We start from the raw sequence: 20182 nt of genomic DNA, 5'->3' as shown, positions 1-20182 counted from the left end.
TCAGCGGCCACGGCTCACGGGCCCAGCCGCTCCGCGGCACGTGGGATCTTCCCGGACCGGGGCACGAACCCGTGTCCCGTGCATCGGCAGGCGGACTCTCAACCACCGCGCCACCAGGGAAGCCCTATTCCATTTCTTCATGTTAATTTAGAAGTTCTACAATTAGTGTTCTATTCCACCAGCGGTTGCCTTCCTTCTCCCTGCACTCATAATATTCCTCTCCAACCATTTAAAATAAGATACTAATTCCTCATCTGGAGGCTCTGCTCTCCCCTCCTTCCCCCACTCCAGTAAGTCTTTAAGAAGACTTGTCCCTACGTACCCCTCAAGTGTCCCTCACGCACACTGCCTGCAACTAGCTGGGGACTGGTCACCTCTCCTACCGCAGTGTTTGCCCCCAGTGGTCCTGCCCCTCCCACAGGCTCATATGCCCCGTAGTGGTGGAGCCAGCTGGCAGGCCTTGAATGCAAATCAAAGTTCCAGTCCTGCCTCCACCACTCACTGGCTGAGTAACTCGCGCATATTTTACCTCTCTGAGCCTCGGTTTCCTCACCTACAAAAGCCTCTCCCAGACACACCTTAGGAATGCTGTGAGGAGTAGAGAGTTAATATCTGCAGTGTGCCCTGCAGAGTCACACTGAACATACCACAGCTACTGTCACCCATGTTCCAGGCTGCGTCCAAATGTCCCCCCTCCTACCCACACCCCCGCCCCACCCCGCTCACCAGGACCCAGTGACCTTTCCCTCTCACTCATCTGTCCTACCAGGCCCTGCGGCTCCCGAGCATAGGACCCCCAGTGGGGACGGTTCAGACCCTGCCCCACCCCATCCCTGGGGCGGGGTCTTGCTGAGGACCCAACCCCACCACGTGACCTCGGGCCAGAGGCCAGGCCAGGCTCACCGTGGGCTGATTGTAGTGCTCCAGGGACATGGTGACCACATTGAGGCAGATGATGAAGGTGATAAAGATGTCCAGGTAGTGGCTGGTGCACATGGAATGGATGAGCAGCCGCGTGGGACAGTAGGTGGCATAGTAGGGCAGCCGCTGGGCCTCTGCAGGGGGTGTGGGGCGGCATGGGGGGAGAGCAGCACGGACCACAGAGGGTTGGGGCCAAGGTGGAGGCAGAGCACACGGAGGGAGAGGTGGAGGGGAGGGAGGAAGCAAGGGGGAGGAGATGCCGGTCCACCCCAGGCCCTGGGAATCAGAGTTAGGTCTCTTCCCCCAAGCCAGGGTGCCTTGAGGGAAAGGGGTAGGATGTGAGGGAAGGTGGCAATGAGGGCACTGATTCTCCCCATCGTGCCCATGTTGGGGGTCCGCTCTGCTGGGGGCAGGACAGGGATCCCGCAGCTCGGGGCGGGGCATCAAGGCTCTGCCCTTGCCCTCTTCCTGGACTGAGCTGCCAGGGCCTCATTCAGGCGGGTAGCGGGGTCACCATCAGACTCCGGGTGGACACCGAGAGGAGTCAGGTCACCCGGACAGGTGCATGCTGGGGGAGGGGCAAGGCCAGGGGCCTGGGGGCCATATTCTTTGTTCCCTTCTGGCTCCAAAGGCCCAGTGGCTGGGGTCACGCCCCGGCCTCGGCCCCTGAGCCCCGCCCCCCGCGTCACCCACTCACTCCGGCGTTTCTTCTCCAGGCGCCGCAGCCGCTTCTCCTCGCGCCGCCGCGCCTCCTCGGCCTCCTGGTGCTGCCGGCACTTGTGGAAGTTCTCCACCACGACGCCCACGAACATGTTGAGCACGAAGAAGCTGACGATGAGCAGGAAGGAGATGAAGTAGAGCAGCATCCAGGGGTTGTGGTTGGGCACGGGCTGCGGGGACCAGATGGGGCTGAGGGAGGCTGGTCGGGCACCGGGGGGGCCCGCTGTGCGGGGCGCGCCCCACCTCGCCGAGCCTCCGTGCAGTGGGGGCACCGGCAGCAGCCTCCTGGGCAACTGGGAGATTTGAAGGAGGCAGAGGTAGGAAGTGCCCACCCTGCTTGGCACAAGTATGGTGCTCAGCAGAGAGCCCTCCCCTTCCCCTCCATCTGCCTTCTTCCTCTCACCCGCCATCTATCCCTCCCCCATCCACTTGTTCATCCGTCCACTGATCACCCACCCATTTGTCCACCCGCCCACCTCTCCATCCATACACTCATTCCTCCATCTACCCATCCATCCACTTATTCATCCATCTAGAAACAAGGCAGGAAACAAAGCAGCCAGCAGAGGAGAGAGCGCAGCCCTGATGGAGTCTGTGTGTGTGTGTGTGTGTGTGTGTGTGTGTGTGTGTGTGTGTGTGTGTGTGTGTGTGTTGGTAGGGGTGGCAGGCAGGAGGGTACAGACTAAGAAGTGGAGGAGGATGTCTCCAAGTGCTCTATTCCCCCCACATCCCCAAGCCCCACCTCTACCTCCAGCTCTAGAGTCCACAGGGTGAGGCCCAAGAGGCCAAGAGGCCGAGACTGCTTACAGGCCTAGGCGCTACCCCCAGCCCCGACTCCTTCACTGAGTGGGCCTGGTCAGCCGTGTGTCTTGCCTAAAGTCCCAGCCTAGCCCCAGAGGGGATCCCCACTCTCAGGGGTATCTTGGGAGCGAGGGCTCAGGCCTCCTCTCGGGCCCAGCCTCCTCCCTGACCCCTTCCACCCTCCCACTCCTAAATCCATCCTCAGCCAGCAGCGCAGGTCTTCCTGACCTTCCCACCCCGCTTCCCTGCGCCACTGCCTCCTGCCACTCCCCCTCCACCTCTACCCCTGGCCCCGGCCTCAGGACTCCCTGAGCATGTCACCGTCCAGCCCAGGCCTGCACCTGCCGTCCCCAGAGCTGGCTGGCCCCCGGCCTCCTCCCACACACTCAGTTCTCCACACACGGGCTCTGCAGCCCTCCTGGCGGGGCCAGCTCACAGCACTCGCCCTGCACAGAGCGGGTTTGAAGAGGCAAACAGAGCAGTGACTTACACCAGCCAGGGAGCAGCCCTCGTGGGGCAGGGTGCCCGCCAGGATGAGGAGGGGCAGGCTGTGGCTGACAGTGGGAAACACCAGCTTCAGACCCCGGGGCCCCAAAGACACCGTGTCCTTCCCCCACTTCCCCGAGCCGGACCTGGCCCAGCCACACCCACCTGCTGGTCCACAGCGACGGCGTCCAGTCCATTGTACATGATGTTCACCCAGCCGTCCTTGGAGGCCAGCACAAAGAGGGACATCAGGGCCTGGAACACGGGAGAAAAGGGTACGGGGGCAATGGGTGTGGGCAGTTCCGGCTGCATTGGCCCCCGCCATAGCTCTGGGAGGTAGAGGGACACAGAGGCCTTCCTCTGTGTCCAGGGCAGAGCTGTGTCCTGAACCGACAAACCTTTTCTGAGGATGCACCGTGTGCCTGCCATATGCCCTGCAGGCACTGCTGCAAGAGAACGAGGCTGGACCGGGAGTCCTGGGCTCCAGTCTCAGCTCTGAAATTAACTGCACAAGAAAATTCATGAGGTCTTTTCCTCTCACCCACGGAATGGCGCTAACACTTCAGTGACTGCCCGCCATGCCGGCTGGGAGGGTCAGCCGAGACTTTAAACTGCAAGGTTCCTGGCAAACATGTGGGGCCCTGCCACCATCACTGCAAGCTTGCCTCTGGCACCTGAAAACAGGAGCTCGTGAGAGAAGTCAGGACCAGCCCAAGCTCTGCCACTCACTGGCTGTGTGACTTAATGTCTCTGGGCCCCAGCTTCTTTGCCCGTAAATGGCAATAACTGCCCCAACTAACAGATTTTAGAAACAGAGGTGATCCCCACGAGACAGCCAGCCAAGGCTCCTATACAGACGGCAGGCCGAAGCACCCTCAGGATAGGTCTCCTGCCCTGAACCGGCCCCTCCTTCCTGCCCACCCAGGGCACAGACCCATCCTCTTCCCTTGCAGGCGGGAATGGTGCTGAGGGCTGCCCGGAAAGGGCTCAGGCCCAGGAGGAGGGCAGGGCAGGGGACAAAGAGGGAGCCCTCCCTGCCAGGGAGGCACACGAAGCCCTCACACACCAAGGGGCAAATGTCCCCGTGAGGCCCTGGATCACAGAGGCCTGAAGTACAGACAGCCTGGGACCTCGGAATCACAGACCTGCTATCACTGTCCCTATTTACAGCTGGGGACACTGAAGCACAGAGAGGGTCGATACTGGCCTGAGGGCACACTGCTGATAAATGGCCCAACGAGGAATCCAAGGTTTCAGGCCGTGCTGTGACCTTCCACGCGGCTCTGCAGGCGGAGAGCACCCTACTCAGGGGTCCCAGGGCATCAGCCTGGCCTCAAGCATGCCCAGAATGGGAAAGAGCTGGGAATGCTCCATAGCAGCCAGGCCTGGGCCTGGCGCTGAGGTCAGGGGGTCAGGAGCAAGATCATAAAGGGCCCCCAGTGGCTTTCCCTCAGCTTCCTGGAACATCTCTTTTAAAACATTGTCTTGGGACTTCCCTGGCAGTCCGGTGGTTAAGACTCCGCGTTTCCAATTCAGGGGGCGCGGGTTCGATCCTTGGTCGGGGAACTAAGATCCCCCATACCGCGTGGTGTGGCCACATGAATAATTAAAACTTAGAACAAAATAAAAAGTTTAAAAATTAAAAAAAAAAATAAAACATTGTCTTACCAACCCCTGAGTTGTTAAGAACTTGAAAATGTACTACTTCTGGAGAATCCGGAGGGGCGGGGTAACTGGGACCCAGTTCCTGACCCCATTTCCCAGCCACTCACTGCCCCTCTGAGGCCCCACAGCTCCTTTCCCAGGGGGCCCGGGGAGTGGAATCCCTGGTCATGGGGATGAGAGCTTCAGTGGATACAGCTGGACGGTCCTCAGCAGAGAGGCCCGGGCCCTGGGCCACCCAGAGTTGGATCCTTGCTCCCTTGCTGTGTGAGCTGGGGGAGGCACTCCCAGGCTGGTCATACCCAGTCACCTAGGTGGGCCCTCAAGAAACAGGAGCAGTTTGCGGGTGGGAGGAGCTCCCTGGAGGCAGCCAGCTGGGGGCTCTCAACTGGGACACCACCCAGATGGCCGAGCCTGGAAGGCCCCCAGCAGAGGGGACCAAGGGCAAAGCAGGAACTGGGCAGGGGCCTGCCTGCCAGCTAGAGTAGGGACCAGAGGAGATGGGTGATGGGAGAAGAAATCCACCCTGGGCCAGGAGCTTGATACACTTTAATCTCTGCCACAGCCTGCATGGTGGCCTGTAACATTCCCATTTTACCATCAGGGAAACTGAGGCTCAGAGAGGCCACACCTGCAGTAAGTGGCAGAGCCAGGATTCACACCTGGTCTGGCTGACTCCAAAAATGCCTCTCAGGGCCCCCGGGTAGGGGGTGGGGGCCAGGAACCAATGTCCACTAAGGCACTTCCTAAATGCCAGGCGCCTGCTGGACATTCTGTATGCACGGTCCCTAAGCCTCACGCTACCTGTGAAGTGAGTTCTACCCCTCCCCATTCTGCAGAAGAGGAAATCAAGGCTTGCAAAGCAGAAGCCCTGGCAGGGGAGGACTGGAGCCTGGTCTGTAATCCCAGGGCTGTCGGCACCAAAGAGCTGTCACCCCACCCACCGGGGATGGGTCAGGTCAAGAGCAGGAGGGGGCACCCACCTGGCCCAGATTGTCGAAGTTGTACTTGTGGTGGACCCAGCGGTAGTTGGCGGCCACGCAGTCGGAGCGGTTGGTGATGTTGCGGGTGTCTATGCCCAGACAGTGGTAGAACTTGCCCTTGAAGAGCTGCGGGTAGGGACACGGGTCACAAGGTTAGTGACCATCTTGCCAGTGCTCCCGGGGTCGGGGGGAGTGCAAATCAGAAGAGGGCCCCGCCCCTCGGGGTCACTTCCTCCTTGTGCAGCCTGAGCCAACCACTCCATCCCACCGTCTCTCCAAGTCCCCCAGCATGAAGCGGGGCTGCTCGCATCCCATCTCACAAGTGAGGAAACTGAGGCCCAGCGGTGTTAGGCAGTTTTCCCAAAGTCATTTGAGGTTTAAGAAGTAGCAGAGCCAAGCTTCACACCCTGGTCTGTCTGATTCTTAGCTCTTCCACAGACCCCAGAGATCAGACACCAGTTCCCACACGGGATTCGGGCAGTGACTCCAAGCGAGAAAGTTGCCTGTACATCCCTGAGAGACAGAGAGAAGTATACCCCAGAGACGCCAAGCCCCAACTCCTTAGGTGCCACTCCAGGTCTCTCCCCGCTCGGCCCGGCTCATCTCTCCATGCCAGCCGTAGCCCCGGGGCTCTCTCTCCACACGTGCCCTGCTGGGTCCCGCCTCCCCACACGTTGCCCATCTGCCCCTGACACACCTTCCCCGGCCGTGACCTGCCCAAACCTCCTGTCTTCCAAGGCTCAGTGCCAAGGCCACGCCTCCTTCAGGCTGTTTTCCCCACCGTCCCCAGCCCACCCCTGTGCTCCCATCTACCCAGCCTGCCTTGCAGTCAGCCATTTGGGCTGTGTCTGTCTCCCTCCCTGGAATGGGAGCTACCTGCTGGCAGGGACCGTGGCTGCTCCACCAGGGCCACCTGGCACAAGGTCTGGAGAGTTGGGCAGGAGTGTGGAGCCTCTTCCCTGACTACAGAGCCCACCCCACCCCCTGCCCAGCCTGGGTGCCCCTGACCTGCACCCCCAGGATGCCAAAGATGATGAAGAAGGCACAGCAGATGAGGACGATGTTGCCGATGGGCTTGAGGGAGGAGATGAGTGTCTCCACCACCAGCTTCAGGCCAGGTGCCCGGCTGATGACACTGCGGGCAAGAAGGGGTCAAGGGTACCGTTAGCCGTCAGCCAGGCCTGAAGACAACCCCTACTTGGCCCAGAGTCACCAGAGCAGAGGCTCCCAGGCTCCAGGTCTATATGAACAGCAAGGCACTGGGCTTTCACCCCAACCCCTTGGGATCCACACCACACCCTCCTCTAGATATTAACGCCCAGAGACGGCAGTGAGCCACCAAGGACACACAGGGAGTGGGTAGCAGCCCTGGGGGCCACCGTCAGCCCCCGCCTTCCAGCACCTGCTCCAGGCTCCTCCCCCAGGAGCAGGGCCCACAGGTGTGACCCTGGCCCTGCTCAGCTGGTGCTCGGCACACGCTATGGAGGACTGAGTGGGTGTGTATGGCCGGAGTGAGGGGTCCGCTTAGACCCTGGGGGCTTCCTTGGACAGTGCAGGGTTCCCCCATCCTCGGATGCGAGGGTCCTCACCGCAGGGGCCGTAGGGTGCGCAGGAGCCTCAGGACCCGGAGGACCCCCAGGATCTTGGCTCCCCCGGCCGAGGCCAGGGACACCACGATGTCGATGATTGACACGAAGACAAGGAAGCCATCCAGCACATTCCAGCTGCTGCGCAGGTACGCCTGCTCACCGAAGTACAGGCCCAGCGAGACCACCTGGGGGAGGGGCGACGCGCAGGGTCAGCCAGACTCCTCGAGAGGGTGGAGCGAGATCAGCTGGGCGAGGGGCAGAGCCAGGTAGGTGTGGGAGAGCCGGGAGCGGTGGGCTGGAGCGGACACGTGCCCTGCCACCCCCTCTGAAGGCGGGCTATAGGTCTTCCCCTACCCAGGGAGCCACTCCCTGAAGCACCCCATTCCCTTCTCCCTGCACATCTGGTTAACCCAATTTGAAGCCACGTGCTCTGGGAAGCATCCCGGATGGAACCCTCCCCCTGTGCCCTGCACCTCCAGCAGGTACCTCCACGACACTGGAAACGGGTTGTGAGCTCCTGGGCGGCGGGCACGAAGCTGACCGCGTCCCGCCTTCCCCAGTCCCAGGAGCCCAACCCAGTGGCTGGGACCCAGTGGGGGTGAGCCTCCAAGGCCACCTGTGGAATGCTGTTGAGGGGCAGGTGAGTGACAAGCTGAGCAGGGCTGGGCCAGGGCCTGGGGCCCCGGACAAGGGGGAGGAGGGGTCCCAGGTGAAGCCAGGTACCTTCAGTGTCATCTCGCCCACGAAGATGGCTGTGAAGATGTAGTTGGACACAGTGAGGAAGATGCGTTCCTGAAAGACCCGGGAGATGCCATGGATCCAGGGTCTCCCAGGATCGGCCAGCCTCTGCCTTCAGCCAAGGGGCACCCAGGAGAGGCTGCCACGTCACAGTCCAAGGAGGTGGCCCCCTCTCCAGAGGCACGCTCCCGGCCACATCTCCCTCCATGGCATCCGGTCTCGCTGGGCTCTCCAACCCGCTCAGCCCAGCACGCTGGCCCCCAGCAGGCCCCGGGGACCGGTCCCTCTGCCTCATTCCTTCCAGCGCCCGAAAGCCCCAGTCACTCACCGTGCTGCCGGCCTCAATCTGGGGCCGCTCCAGGGCAATGGTGATGCAGTTGAGGAAGATGAAGGCCAGGACGACATAGTCGAAGAGCTTGTGGGTGATGATGGTCTGACACAGGACCCGAAACCTGGGCAGGGGGCCACGTGAGTGTCAGTGTGCCCCTTACCCTGGCCAGGAGGAAGGCACCAGGAACACATGAGAACCAGGGTGGCCTAGAGGAAGCTGACCCTTCGTTTCTCTGGCCACACAATAGGTGGCAGCTTCAGGTCTCTGCTCAGGATACCCACCTGAAGCCGCCTCTGCTGACCATGCTGCAAGCTCCTGGCGCCACAGGGTGAAGGGCACCCGCCTAGCCCTGGCACTCAAAGCTTTCCAAACACTGGCCCGAATCTCTAAGCCTCGTCCTCCAGCTCCATGGACACATTGTCTGACACCCTCAGCTTCTGCCCCCAGGCCTTCCCTCGGGCTGCTCCCTCCACCTGGACCAGCCTCCACCTCCCTACCGCCCCTTCCTCATCTACAGAATGCTGTCTGCCTCCAAAGCCCAGCACAAAGGCCTCCTCCCCCAGGAAGCCTTCGGATGCCCCCCTCCAGATGGAAGCACCCCAGGTTACCGGAAGATTTATCCAACCTGGTGCCCAGCACAGGATGGCCAAGACTGGAGGAGATGCCCAGGAAAGCCCCCACACGAACCCCTTCCTCCCCTGCAGACCCTCCACTACAGGGCCGGGAAGGTCCCCTGGGGTATGGGAAACCACCCGCCTGCCCCCCTACCTCCCCACCGCGCCCCGCCAGCGGCCCTGCTTGGCTTGGCAGAAATCTCTCCCTCCCAGACCTGTCAACCCCATACTCTAACCCCACCCCGAGCCTGGCCTGCCCACCTGTTCTCAGGGGAGAAGAGGTAGACAGACCAGTCCTCGCGGACTTCACACCAGTCAGGCTTGTAGACGTCAATCATCTTGCGGACGCGGAAGCACAGAGTCTGGCAAGGGGAGGACGGGGTGCTGGCGGGTCAGCGCTGCCCAGAGCCGCTCATCTCCACCCACCCTGGCCATCCAGCAAAGTGGGGCCACTGGATGTCCTCCGAACTCTCCCAGCAAGACCAGAACCCTCGCCCCACCCAGGGCGGTCAGGGAGGGCTTCTCTCCCAGGGGCGGGCCCAGCTCAGTGGTGGGCAGTTCCGGCCCCGCCCCCTGTTCACCCACCTGAAGCCCTCTCCCCATGGCCAGGCCCCCCCTTAGGCGGGACCCCTGTCGGTCCCTCCCACTCCAGCGCCGCCCCTCGACCACTCCCCGTTGCGTCCCAGCTGACCTCCTCGTGGTCCCCTCCGTGGCCCCTAGAGCCTCGCGCACTCACGTAGTCCATCTCCTCCTCGTCCTCCCCGCGAGCCAGGCGGTCGCCCATCTTAGTGAAGACGTCCTTGGCGATGCTGGGCATCCTGCCATTGCAGTCCTCGTGCCCGGGGGCCGGGCCTGCCGCCCTCCAGGCAGCCCGTGGGTGGGTGCCCACGGCGGGCCCCGGCTCGGCCAGGTCCACCGAATCTCTGGTGTCGAGGGACAGTGTCCGGCGGTGGGGGCGGTGACGGTGCGCCAGGTGGGGACCGTGCTGCGCTTGGTGGGCGTGCGGGGCGTGCAGGGGCGCGGCCCGCAGCGGCCCCTCCTCCCGGGCGCCCTCGCAGGCCCGGGCGCCGCTGCTGCGCTCCGCCGCCGAGAGCAGGGACTCGTGCTCCGCCGACGGTGGCTTGTGCTTGAGGCTGTTCCAGCTGGAGCGACGGCTGGCCCAGGCCCCACTGCGGCCCCACGGCCCATGATAGGAGCTCCGAGAGCTGGACTGGGAGGAAGCCCGGGGCTCCGGTCAGCGCCACCACACACACCCACGGTTTGTGACTGAAGGGAGCCTGCACACCCGCTGAGGCCCGAAGAGGGCGGCCCACCTGGCCAGTGGGTGACAGAAGGGGCTAGACCCCAGAGGTCCTCTCCCTGCCCTGCCTCTCACTCCGTCCACGTCTACAGACACATGGGCACCTCCACTGTGTGGCTATGTCCCTCCTGCCAGCTCCCTTCCCTTGATAAAGGCACAGTAAGTCAGGGCATCTTCCCATTTTACAGGAAGGGAAACTGAGGCTCAAGAAGGGCTGTAACTTGGTCATGGTTACAAAGTTTGGCAGTGGCAGAGGCCAGATACAAGCTCAGGTCTGCCCAACCCCAAGGCCCAGCTCTTAACCCTACACATTGCTGCTAAGACAAAAACCCACCTCTCTACACCAGACCCACTGGCACTATTCATTCATTCATTCACTCATTCCTTGTTGCCAGGTCCTGCTCTGTCCCTGGGCACCCAGGAATGCAACAGACATGGTCCCTGCCTGGTTCTGGCTGGGCAGTCTGGTGCCCTAAGCCTAGGTACCAGTCTGAGGCTGGACTGGCAGACACTTCTTCTCAGGGTCCCTCAGCACACACCCAGCAGGGAGCAGCCATACAGAGCACCCCATGAGGACTCACCAGGGAGCGCTGGTCGCAGCTCACCCTCCCCAGTGACATGACACTGCTCTTGCGGGAGCCCAAGGCCATTAGCACGGGGTCTGGCTGCAGCGAGAGGCGGGGGGCGGATGCTGCAGCCCCAGTGGGGCCCAGATGTCCACCCAGTGGGAGATTGGGGTCCAGGTGCCCATTGGGGGTCATGGGGATTGGGCAGAGCTTGGGATCTGGAGGGTTCAGATAGAGACAGAGGGAGGAGCAGACAAGAGGACAGAACAAGAGCAAAAGAAGCCATGAGACAAAGAAAGAGACAGGGACAGTAACAGAAATGAAGAGTTTTTCTGGAGAGACGTCCTCCACCAGGAAGTCCTCCTGCTTGGACCCCATCACATGTGCCTCCCCTCTGCCCCATCTGCAAGGCTCTCAGCTTTATTTTTGGATGAGTGGATCCCTTGCCTTCTGTGTTCAGGGCCAGCTCCGAGCTTCACCCAACATAGGAACCTCACTCCCATGCCCAGTGCAGGAAGAAGGCAGAGCCTGGTTAGCCCGGTTACTGAGAAGGACACAGCATGGGCTGGGAGGTTTCTTCCAAGTTGCGCAGTGGTGCTAAACAAAACCCAGGTATCCTGAGGCCCAAGGCTCTTTGCTACAGGCCAGCTGTATGGAGGGGTGAGGGTGGGCTGCAGCCACCCCTGTGGCTAGAATTCAGGAGAGCCATGAATGTCACTGACCTTTGGAGATTTAGCAATTCTTTCAATTATAAATGTAAACAACAAACCACAGAGAATTAGCAGTCCCGAGCCTTGGCTTGAGGGGAAACCAGATGCTGTGCCCTCTGCCCAACTAGATCTGGGGAAGAGTCCTGGCCTCCCAGGTGACGAGTGGAGGTCCGTTTACCTCCGCCACTGTCCAGGCCCTCCTGGAGCTTGTCAAACTCCTCCATGTTGGATGAGCTCTGGTCCTCGTCCGAGTAGGAGCGATTGGCGTCGCCCTGGGAGACCGTCCCTCACATTGGAACGAAAGTCAGCTTAGCCCTTCCCTCCCTCCTGAATTTTTCAATGGGTGTTTTCACCCCCCAATTTTACAGATGGGGAAACTGAGGCTCAGAAAAGGGAAGCGAGAAGCTAACGAGGACCTAGGCCACAAACCCACATCTGCCTGATTGTAGGTGTCCCCAAAGCCTCAGAAAATGAAGGAGGCAGGATCCAGAATCCCAGATCTTGGGGACTTTAGGATCTCAGAGATGGAGAAGCCTAGGCCTACACCCCTGGGGGAGAGGCAGGGATCCTAGATGCAGACCCCCCCCCCTTGCATGCTTCCTGTGATGGGAAGCTCATCACCTCACTGGCAACCCCCTCCTCTGGAGACCTGTTGCCTGCTAGATGTTTGAACCACAGTCCTCCTCCATCCAGACCACCCCCGCCCAGTCTCGTGCAGGCCCCAAAGGGGTGCTTCCTCCACCAGGGCCATAGTCACCTCCGCCTGGAAGCCCTCCACCAGGATGGCCACCAGCAGGTTGAAGAGCACGTAGTTGCCGAAGGTCATGAGGGCAACGAAGTAGAGGGAGGCCCAGGGGGAGGTGGAGGCCATGCCATTGTAGAGGACGACGTTCCAGTCCTCCTGGGTAAGGATCTGTGCAGGGAAGGGGGATGACAGCTCAGCCCCTGAGTATCTCCAGGCCCCCCAGCCCACCAGGTGCCCTAGGCGCAGGCACGCCGCAGCCCATGAGCACCTACAGCATCCTCTCACACACGCTCGGGCATACCCAGCGTCCCCGAAAGCCAGGGCCCTAGCTGGGGGCAGAGCCGCAGAACCACGCACGTGCGCGTGCACGCACACACGCACACGCACACTGCTCTTCCTGCTGCCTGGCCTGCCCGCACCCTCGAGGCCTACGTCACACACTCCTGCCCTGACACGCGCTCCCCACTGACCGGTGCTCCCCCCTGGCTTCCCCCCAACCCCATCCTCTCAGCACCGTATCCCACCGCCCAGGGCACAAGCCCACCCTGCCTTCTCCCCTTGTTCCTTTGGCCCCCACACCTGTGTGCACACACCCCCTCAACCACGGCCACAGTACACGTGAGGAAACGGTCTCGGGGAGGAATCCTAACCCCACAGCCTCAGGGCAGGAGAGAGGGGGCGGGGACGGGCACCGGGCGGTCAGTCCAGCTCCCGGAGCCAGCGCCGCGCCAGCCTGGCCATTGGAGGCCGGGGTTGAGGGGCCTCCTTCTCAGGCCACTGCTCTTCCCTGGATTCTCTGAGGCTGGGGGCGCCTCCAAAAAGTGATCCTGGGAGAAATCCCTTCCCCAGACACCCACCTGGAACACCGTGACAATGGCCCACAGCAGGGAGTCAAAGTTCTTCCGGTCGGGGACTGTGTCTCCCGTGTCCGTGCGGAGGCTGAATTTGCAGCCAAAGATGTGCATCCCAAGGATGCTGGGGGAGAGACAGAGGTGGCTCAAGGGACTCTCACACACAGAGCTCTCTGCTCACCCACCTTGTTTCCTTCTCAGAACAACCCACTAAGATGGGAGAGGGGCCCGTGTTGGTCCCATTTTACAGACGTGAACACAGAGGCTCAGAGGGGCAGTACTCGCCCAGAACCATAGGGGATTAAGTGATGGTGCCAGGATTCGTATCCGGGTCCGGGGTGTTGCCCGGAGAAGCTCAACCAGCCACACTCGCCCAGGTTTCTGCCCACGGGCCTGGCCGGCCCCGCAGGTGCGGCCCCAGGGTGGGCGGGACTCACCTGAAGATGAAGATGAACAGCATGAGCAGCATGCAGAAGGTGGCCACGTTGTCCATGGTCTTCATGAGCACCACGAGCTGCCGCCGCAGCGCGGGCATGAAGCGCACCAGCTTCAGCACCCGCAGCAGCCGGAAGGTCCGCAGCACCGACAGCCCGCCGTCCGCCTGCCCCACGATCTCCCAGATGCTGCAGCCCGCCAGCCAGGGGTGGGGAGGCGAGAGAGGCAGGAAGGGTCAGAGGGAGGCCGGGAGGAGACGAGGGCAAAGGAAGAAGGAGAGGCCAGGTGGGCGGAGAGATGGACAGCTTCCATTCATTCACTCATTCATCCAACGGGTGTCGTTTCACGGGTCACTGCGCCTCGCGGCTCCCTAAAGCCAGGGCTCTGAACCCGGATTCCACGGACCACCCCCCCCAAGAAGTCTATGGCCCATAAATATCACCGACCTCTTTTTGAGGTTTAACATTCTTTTGATTATGAACGTCAACAAACGGCAGAGAACTAGCACTTCTTAGGACCTCGTGGCCAATCGAAATCACTGATACTTTTCTATCGCATGACAGCCGATACGGATGTTTCCAGCTATTATTTATGCTCATTCTTTCTTTGGAATGCTGGTTGCAACGGACCCACTGCTAGATCTTGCTATTTAATGAATTAATCCGGAAGTACATATATTGCTAAATCACGAATTTTCAAATATTTTGATAACCGTATTTCAGTGTAATTAGCTTCCTTTGATCTTACGTACTTCATGGACTGGCTGGGGTCGGTGCATTAAATGCCCCTCCCACCCCGTTCTGTTTCTAGGCCCACAGGCTGGGGGCGGGGCTGGGGGCGGAGCCTGGCACCTGATGATGACGATGATGCTGTCGAAGATGTTGTAGGGGTTCCGCAGGTAGTCAAAGAGCCCGAAGGCGGCCAGCTTCAGCAGCATCTCCAGGGCGAACATGCTGGTGAAGACCACATTGCAGATCTCCAGGATGTTGGTCAGCTCCTCGGGCTATGGGGGCGTTGGGGAAGGGAACGGGGACCCGGTCAGGCCAGAGGGCAGCCGGAACCCCCATCAGCTCTAGAACCTCCGGGGAGGCCCGGCTCTGCCACCCCGGCTCCATGACCTGCAGGTCAGTGTCCTCGCCGGAGCTCCATCCTCCCCCTGCACTTGGCCTCAAGAACCTTACAACTCTGCCTCATCTCTGCCGTCTTAAGAGGTGCGCTGAGATGGGAACACATGGGGCTAACCTTCCACAAGGTTGGCAATGATGCTGCTACCGCACACGAGGGGCCACATTATGATACCCATTTTACAGATAAGGAAACTAAGGCTCAGAAGCCAGCCAGAGGTCACATGGCTAGACACAGAGCAAGACAAGAAGGCAAACCAGTGGCTGCGGAAACCCCGTTTGCCCACGACCCTAACCCATCTGGGGAGCACGTGCGGGACCTGCCCTGCGCACTCCATAGGCGTCATGTAACTTAGTCCCTCAAAGAGCCCACTATGCATATGAAGAAGCAGGTTCAGAGAAGGCCAGTCCCCTGCCTGAGACTGCACAGTTAGTCAGGGGCAGAGCCAGGGTTTGAACCCAGGCAGCCTGGCTCCAAGTCTCCACCCTTAACCCCTGCCTGTGCAGACCACCCTACACAGCCTTCCCCCCACCTCCTTCCTTCCTCAGCAATGGCCATCTCAGGATTGTGGGTGGCTGGAGACCATCTGCCCTGTGAAGGGAGGACAGAGACCGTGCACCTACTGTGTGCCACCACGGCTCTCAATCCACCTGACCACCCGGTCGGTGGGGCTTACTTCGCCCGCTTCTCAGAGGAGGACACGGAGGCCCAGAGAGGTTAAGGGTCAAAGTCACCAGCTGCTCACAGGGAGATTGGCCCCTCTGGCCGCAGACCCAACCTCTGTCCCTGGAGCCGTTTACTTGCTGGTTATTAGCAGGAGGTGACACCCCTGCAAGTGGGACCGCCCAAGGAGCCCCAGTGTATGAAACAGGCCACCCTGTTGGCCACGACTGTGGGTGGGGCTCCAGGTCCTCCCCACAACAGCCCGGGCCTCAGTTTCCTCATCCATAAAACGAGGGGATGGAGTAAGATGAGGGCCATACAAGGCTCCAGCCCCTTCTCCCCCTGCCCCTCCCCCAGCCCTGGCCCCGCCAGGACCCGTGAAGTGCCTGGTCTCTGCTCACCCTGAGCCAGGTTGTTCCCGCCTGAATCACGGAGAAGGGAAGGGCCATTTGTTAGGCCTGAACACGTGCCCGTGTCGAGCTCGACCCCAACACAATGACTGACAGTCAACCTGTGAGGCCACTGTTAGCAACTGCATTTTACAGATGAGGAAACTGAGGCTCAGAGAAGGGAACTGCCTTGCTCGGAGCCACCCGGCAAGGCTGTGGCAGAGCCACCAAGTCAGACTCCAAACTGCTCTCCCGGTATCCACACCCACACCTCCCCAAACTCGTCCATCCACCATCCACTTGTTCATCACTGCATGCACTCCACAGGTCTCCCAAGCATCCGTCAGGGGCTGGGCTTGTGCCACCCAGGGTGGGCGGTGGTGAATGAATCAGCACATTCTTCCTGCCCTTGAGAAGTGCAGGCTCCGCTGGCAAAGTCCATCGTGCAAGTTAACAAACCACTCAGCGGTGATAAAAACAGAGGGAACTTGAGGGTGGTTTGGGGGAACAGGGCAGTGGAGTCAGGAGCAGCTTCCTATAGGAAGCGACATCTCAGCGAGACCTCAAAGCCGAGAGGGGGAGTGGGTGACAGGGAGAAGAGAAGGTTGTCCAGGCAAAGGGACCAGACCGAACTCGGGCTGGGAGGCGGGAGAGTTCCCAGCATCAGCACCGCACTGCCCCCAGCCCAGCGCCCCCCCCCACCCCCCCACTCCCCCCCCACACCCCCCCACCCCCGGCACCGAGCAACAGGGCCTCAGGCGCCTGACTTTGATTCTACTTGGGCCAAAAGGAGAAGAGAAAAAAATAACAACCCAGCCCTCCCGCTTCCTGCCTGGTGCCTGGGAAATCTAATAAAACTGCCAGCTCCTCTCAAGGCCAGATCAAAGGAGAAGGTACCATTTCCATCTGTAATTACATCTGACTCACAAAATGGTCCCAAAAGGGGAGTGGGACCCCGAGAGAGGCCCCCAGTAGGGGAGGGGCTGGGGCCCGGCATCCCTGGCTGAGCCAGGGCCCAGATGCTACTCGGAGCCACCAATTTCCTAGCCCGCCAAAACAGAGGTGAAAGATTTGGACTCTGACAGGCCGTAATGGCAGTCACCCTGCTCTGGGCCACACGCACTGCACACACACTCCCGCCCACCTGCAACTGATGCAGAGCCCGCAGCTCTGCTCTCCCCGAAAGGTAGGTCACCCACTCGCTCCCCTCCTCCCTCACAACAGCTGTTTCTCTAGTCCAGCGCACACCTGTTAATCTTTTTCTAATGGACCATCCATCACTCCTGCGAGCATTTTTCTGAGAGAGACAGCGAGGGGGAGAGAGAGATTGACAAATACGGACACAGTGAGTGAGAGACCAAAGGGGGAGGTATGTGCAGAGGGACAGGGCAGCCACGAGAGAGACGGAGAAAGAGAGACTCGAAAGAGAGGTGGACCAACAGACCCAGGGAGTGAGAAGCAAATGCAGGGTGTGGAGAGACAAGACAGAGAGAGAAAAACAGAGATAAACACATAATGAAAGACCAAGATCATGACACTGTGAGTCAGAGACAGAGCCAGAAAGTGAGAGAGAGCAGGCAGACAGACAGACAGACAGGCAGAGACTGCAGAGAGGTGGCTGGAGATGGCAAAGACCCACCCCATGGAAGAGGAGGTGCCGAAGGGCAGAAAAACCAGGTCAAGCCAGAGGCAGGAGGATAGAGGGCCGATGAGGAGGGGCTGCAACCTGAAGGTGAGGCCAGAAGCAGAGGGAGATGGGGCAGGGGCAGGGCCAGCTCATCCCTGCTGGACGCCAGGCTTGGGAGGCCCAGCTGCCCAGCCTCTGGCCATTTCTGCAGGGCCAGATAAGGGCCCAGCTGGGCAGGGGTCTCTAAGCTGCCCCCAGGAACCCCTTGAGCCCAACATCATCCTCATGATAACAATGGCAGCTGGTGTTGAAACACCTCCCACGTGCCAGGCGGTGCTAAGCACTTTCCACGGATTATCCTGTCTAAGCTCAAACATTACCCTATAGTATCCCCATTTTACAGCCAGGAAACCTGAGGCTCAGAGAGAAGTGACCGTCCCTGGCCACAGCCAGGCAGTGGTAAAATCCGATCTCAAACCCAGGTCTCCTCCCTCTGGCCCGCCCCACCTCCCCATGGCCCAGGTGCCTTCACCTGCACTACTTTTCTGACTTCAGGCTCCGGTTCAGCACGGACATGTCACTGCCCTGTTTACAAGCCTTCCATGGCTCCCCACCGCCCTAAGGATAAAGCCAGTCTCAAGACCCTTCGTGGATTGACAGCCCCTGGCCTCTTGGGCTGTCTGCCCTGCCCTATGTGCACACCCTTCTTGAGGGCTCAGGGTCTTTCGTAGGAATGCCCATGCTCCTGGTGCCTGCATCTGTCCCCTCCTTTGTCTAATGAAATCCCAGTCGTCCTTCAGGATCCATCTCCAGTGCCATCACCTCCAGGAAGCCTTCCCAAACTGCAGTTCATGTTGGCGTCTCTCTCCCCTAAGTCCTCCCAGAGCTGGAATGTCAGGTACTAAGCCACTCCATCTTCCTCTTCCCAGAGTCACCCCAGATCTGGCTTGGCAGTGACTTGATGAGACTGCTGAAAAGAGAATAAAGCCTGACCCTCTTTTTGTTGTCCGACGTGGTGAGCGTCCTCTAGCTCCAGGACAGCCTTGTGCAGCTCCGGAGGAGTCATGGGCCGGGATGGGCGAATGCTGGGAGAGGGAGGGGCTGAGAGAGCCTGCTCCCAGGAGCAGTGCCTCCCCACCCACTCCCGTCGGCTTCCTGGAACCTCCAACTCAACCTCAGCATCTCAGCTTCTCACCGCATCACGCTGGGCATGCCAGTCTGCCTCTCTGAGCCTCGGTTTCCCCATCTGCCCAGTGGGGACAAGACACTCACCCCGCCTTCCCTGGGGGCTGCCGAGAGGATCACACCAGGAAGATATGTGACAGCAAATGATGACAGAGAAATCTGGCTGCCCAAGCCGACCCCGCCCACCTGCCTGTCACGCAGCCTCAGTCACAGACTGTTCTGGGCCCACTCCCCTCCAGGGCTATGCCGACTTCAGCACCATCTGACCACCTCATGGGTCACACACAGGCCACTGCCCGGCTGACCCCCACTTTCCCCTGTTACCTCCTCCTAGGCCAGTCCCTGCAAGGAGTAGCTGTGGCCACGAGGAACCTGGTGACACTCCCTTGTGATTTTGGCAGCAGTGGCCACCTAAAGGCCACAGGCACCCACAGTCTCACCTCTCATTCGAGCACCTGTGACCACAGAGGCCGGGGTGGCCCCACTTCACAGGTGGAGTGGGAAAGCAATGCCCAGGCTCTGTCCCGCCCTCATCACCGGCCCCCCCGGGCCCCCACCCGGAGGCCACACCAAGCTCCCTGCCGGCAGGGGCCGCCACGATGCCTCCCCTCTGCGGCCACTGCTCTGCGGGAGAGGGGCTGCGAGCGTTCAGGGGCCTCTCCCCCTGCTCCCCGCCTTTTCTCCCTGCCCCCTGGCAGCCCTGGGCCGCCTCTCTCTGCAGGCAGCGCCTCAGGGGCTGCTCAGAACAACCTCAGGGGCGGAGGGCTTCCTGCCAGCAGCGTCTGGGAGCTGGGGGCGTGGAGCAGAGCTACCCACACCCCCACAAGCAGGCCCTGCGCGGAGCTTGGCCAAACAATGGCTGCCACTCGGAGCTGCATTAAAGAGAGTATTTTTAAAATTCTCCCTCCCCCTCACTTTTTCCTTAATTAATAATTTTTTAAGGCTCCAGACGGCAGCTGGTAAACTTACCCCAAGGGTGGTGGTGTAAGGCTCCAACAAAAGATTCACAAATCTTTCCTAACGAGTGGGCACCTACTATGCACCAGGCTTCTTAATGCATCGAACCCTCCCAGCTACTCTGGGAGGAGGGGGTCCGTGTACCCATTTCCAGATGGGGGACACTGGCCGAAGGAGGCCAAGTGACTTGCCCAAGGCCACCCTACCAGTCGACAGTAGAACCAGGGATGGAGCCCAGACCTGGAGCGGCGGATTGCGGCTCTCTGGCGGCGGTCTTCAGAGTGCGGCCGGGGTTGCGGGGGGTGGAGGGGGGGTGTTAATACCTGTCTTGAGGTTGGTTGTGAGGACTCAATACACCAGGCTGGCTCGGGGCCTGGCACTTAGTAGGTGCCAGGGAGCCGATCCCTATGATGGAAAGGGCACGAAGTTAGGGCACCTGCTCGTGGATGAGGAGGCCAGGGAGGATCCTTTGAAGGGGCAGAGAGCGCCTACTGAGGGCAACCCAGTGCGGGGACCAAGAGGGGTCCTACGGTGCCAGAGAGAAGAGGCTCCCCCGTCTGGAGGCTAGAAAGTTTGCCCAAAAGGACGTGGCAGAAGAAGTGAGGGGGGACAGGCCAGGCAGGAAGACCCTGAGGAGGCTTGGGCAGGGACCACAGCCTGGCCTGAGGCTGGGGCTGCGGAGAGAGGGAGAAGCTGGACCCAGAGGATGGAGCCACCCTGGCCACCGGGTTTGGCCGTGGAGGGATGGCTGGGAAGCCAGGAACCAGTAGTACACCGGCAAACG

At 60.7% G+C, this 20182-nt stretch overlaps 1 protein-coding gene across 1 annotated transcript in view; it reads right to left on the bottom strand.

The window, feature by feature from the left end:
* Positions 1–20182, bottom strand: part of CACNA1I (calcium voltage-gated channel subunit alpha1 I) — a 74625-nt gene that overhangs the window by 20317 nt on the left and 34126 nt on the right. Inside the window, exons 7-22 of the mRNA XM_028491469.1 lie at positions 14304–14455; positions 13455–13640; positions 13024–13141; positions 12179–12334; positions 11600–11693; positions 10727–10929; positions 9582–10055; positions 9107–9207; positions 8229–8352; positions 7886–7954; positions 7163–7347; positions 6582–6708; positions 5574–5699; positions 3094–3183; positions 1619–1811; positions 904–1055 (exon numbers count right to left, since the gene is read on the bottom strand). Coding sequence (XP_028347270.1) covers positions 904–1055; positions 1619–1811; positions 3094–3183; positions 5574–5699; positions 6582–6708; positions 7163–7347; positions 7886–7954; positions 8229–8352; positions 9107–9207; positions 9582–10055; positions 10727–10929; positions 11600–11693; positions 12179–12334; positions 13024–13141; positions 13455–13640; positions 14304–14455 — 2550 coding nt within the window. The remainder of the gene's footprint in view (positions 1–903; positions 1056–1618; positions 1812–3093; positions 3184–5573; positions 5700–6581; positions 6709–7162; positions 7348–7885; positions 7955–8228; positions 8353–9106; positions 9208–9581; positions 10056–10726; positions 10930–11599; positions 11694–12178; positions 12335–13023; positions 13142–13454; positions 13641–14303; positions 14456–20182) is intronic.

This window comes from Physeter macrocephalus, chromosome 6, assembly GCF_002837175.3.
Source record: "Physeter macrocephalus isolate SW-GA chromosome 6, ASM283717v5, whole genome shotgun sequence".
In the NCBI taxonomy this organism is placed as follows: Eukaryota; Metazoa; Chordata; class Mammalia; order Artiodactyla; family Physeteridae; genus Physeter; species Physeter macrocephalus.
Note: the sequence above shows the minus strand (reverse complement) of the source record. Positions and strands in the feature narration are given on the sequence as shown.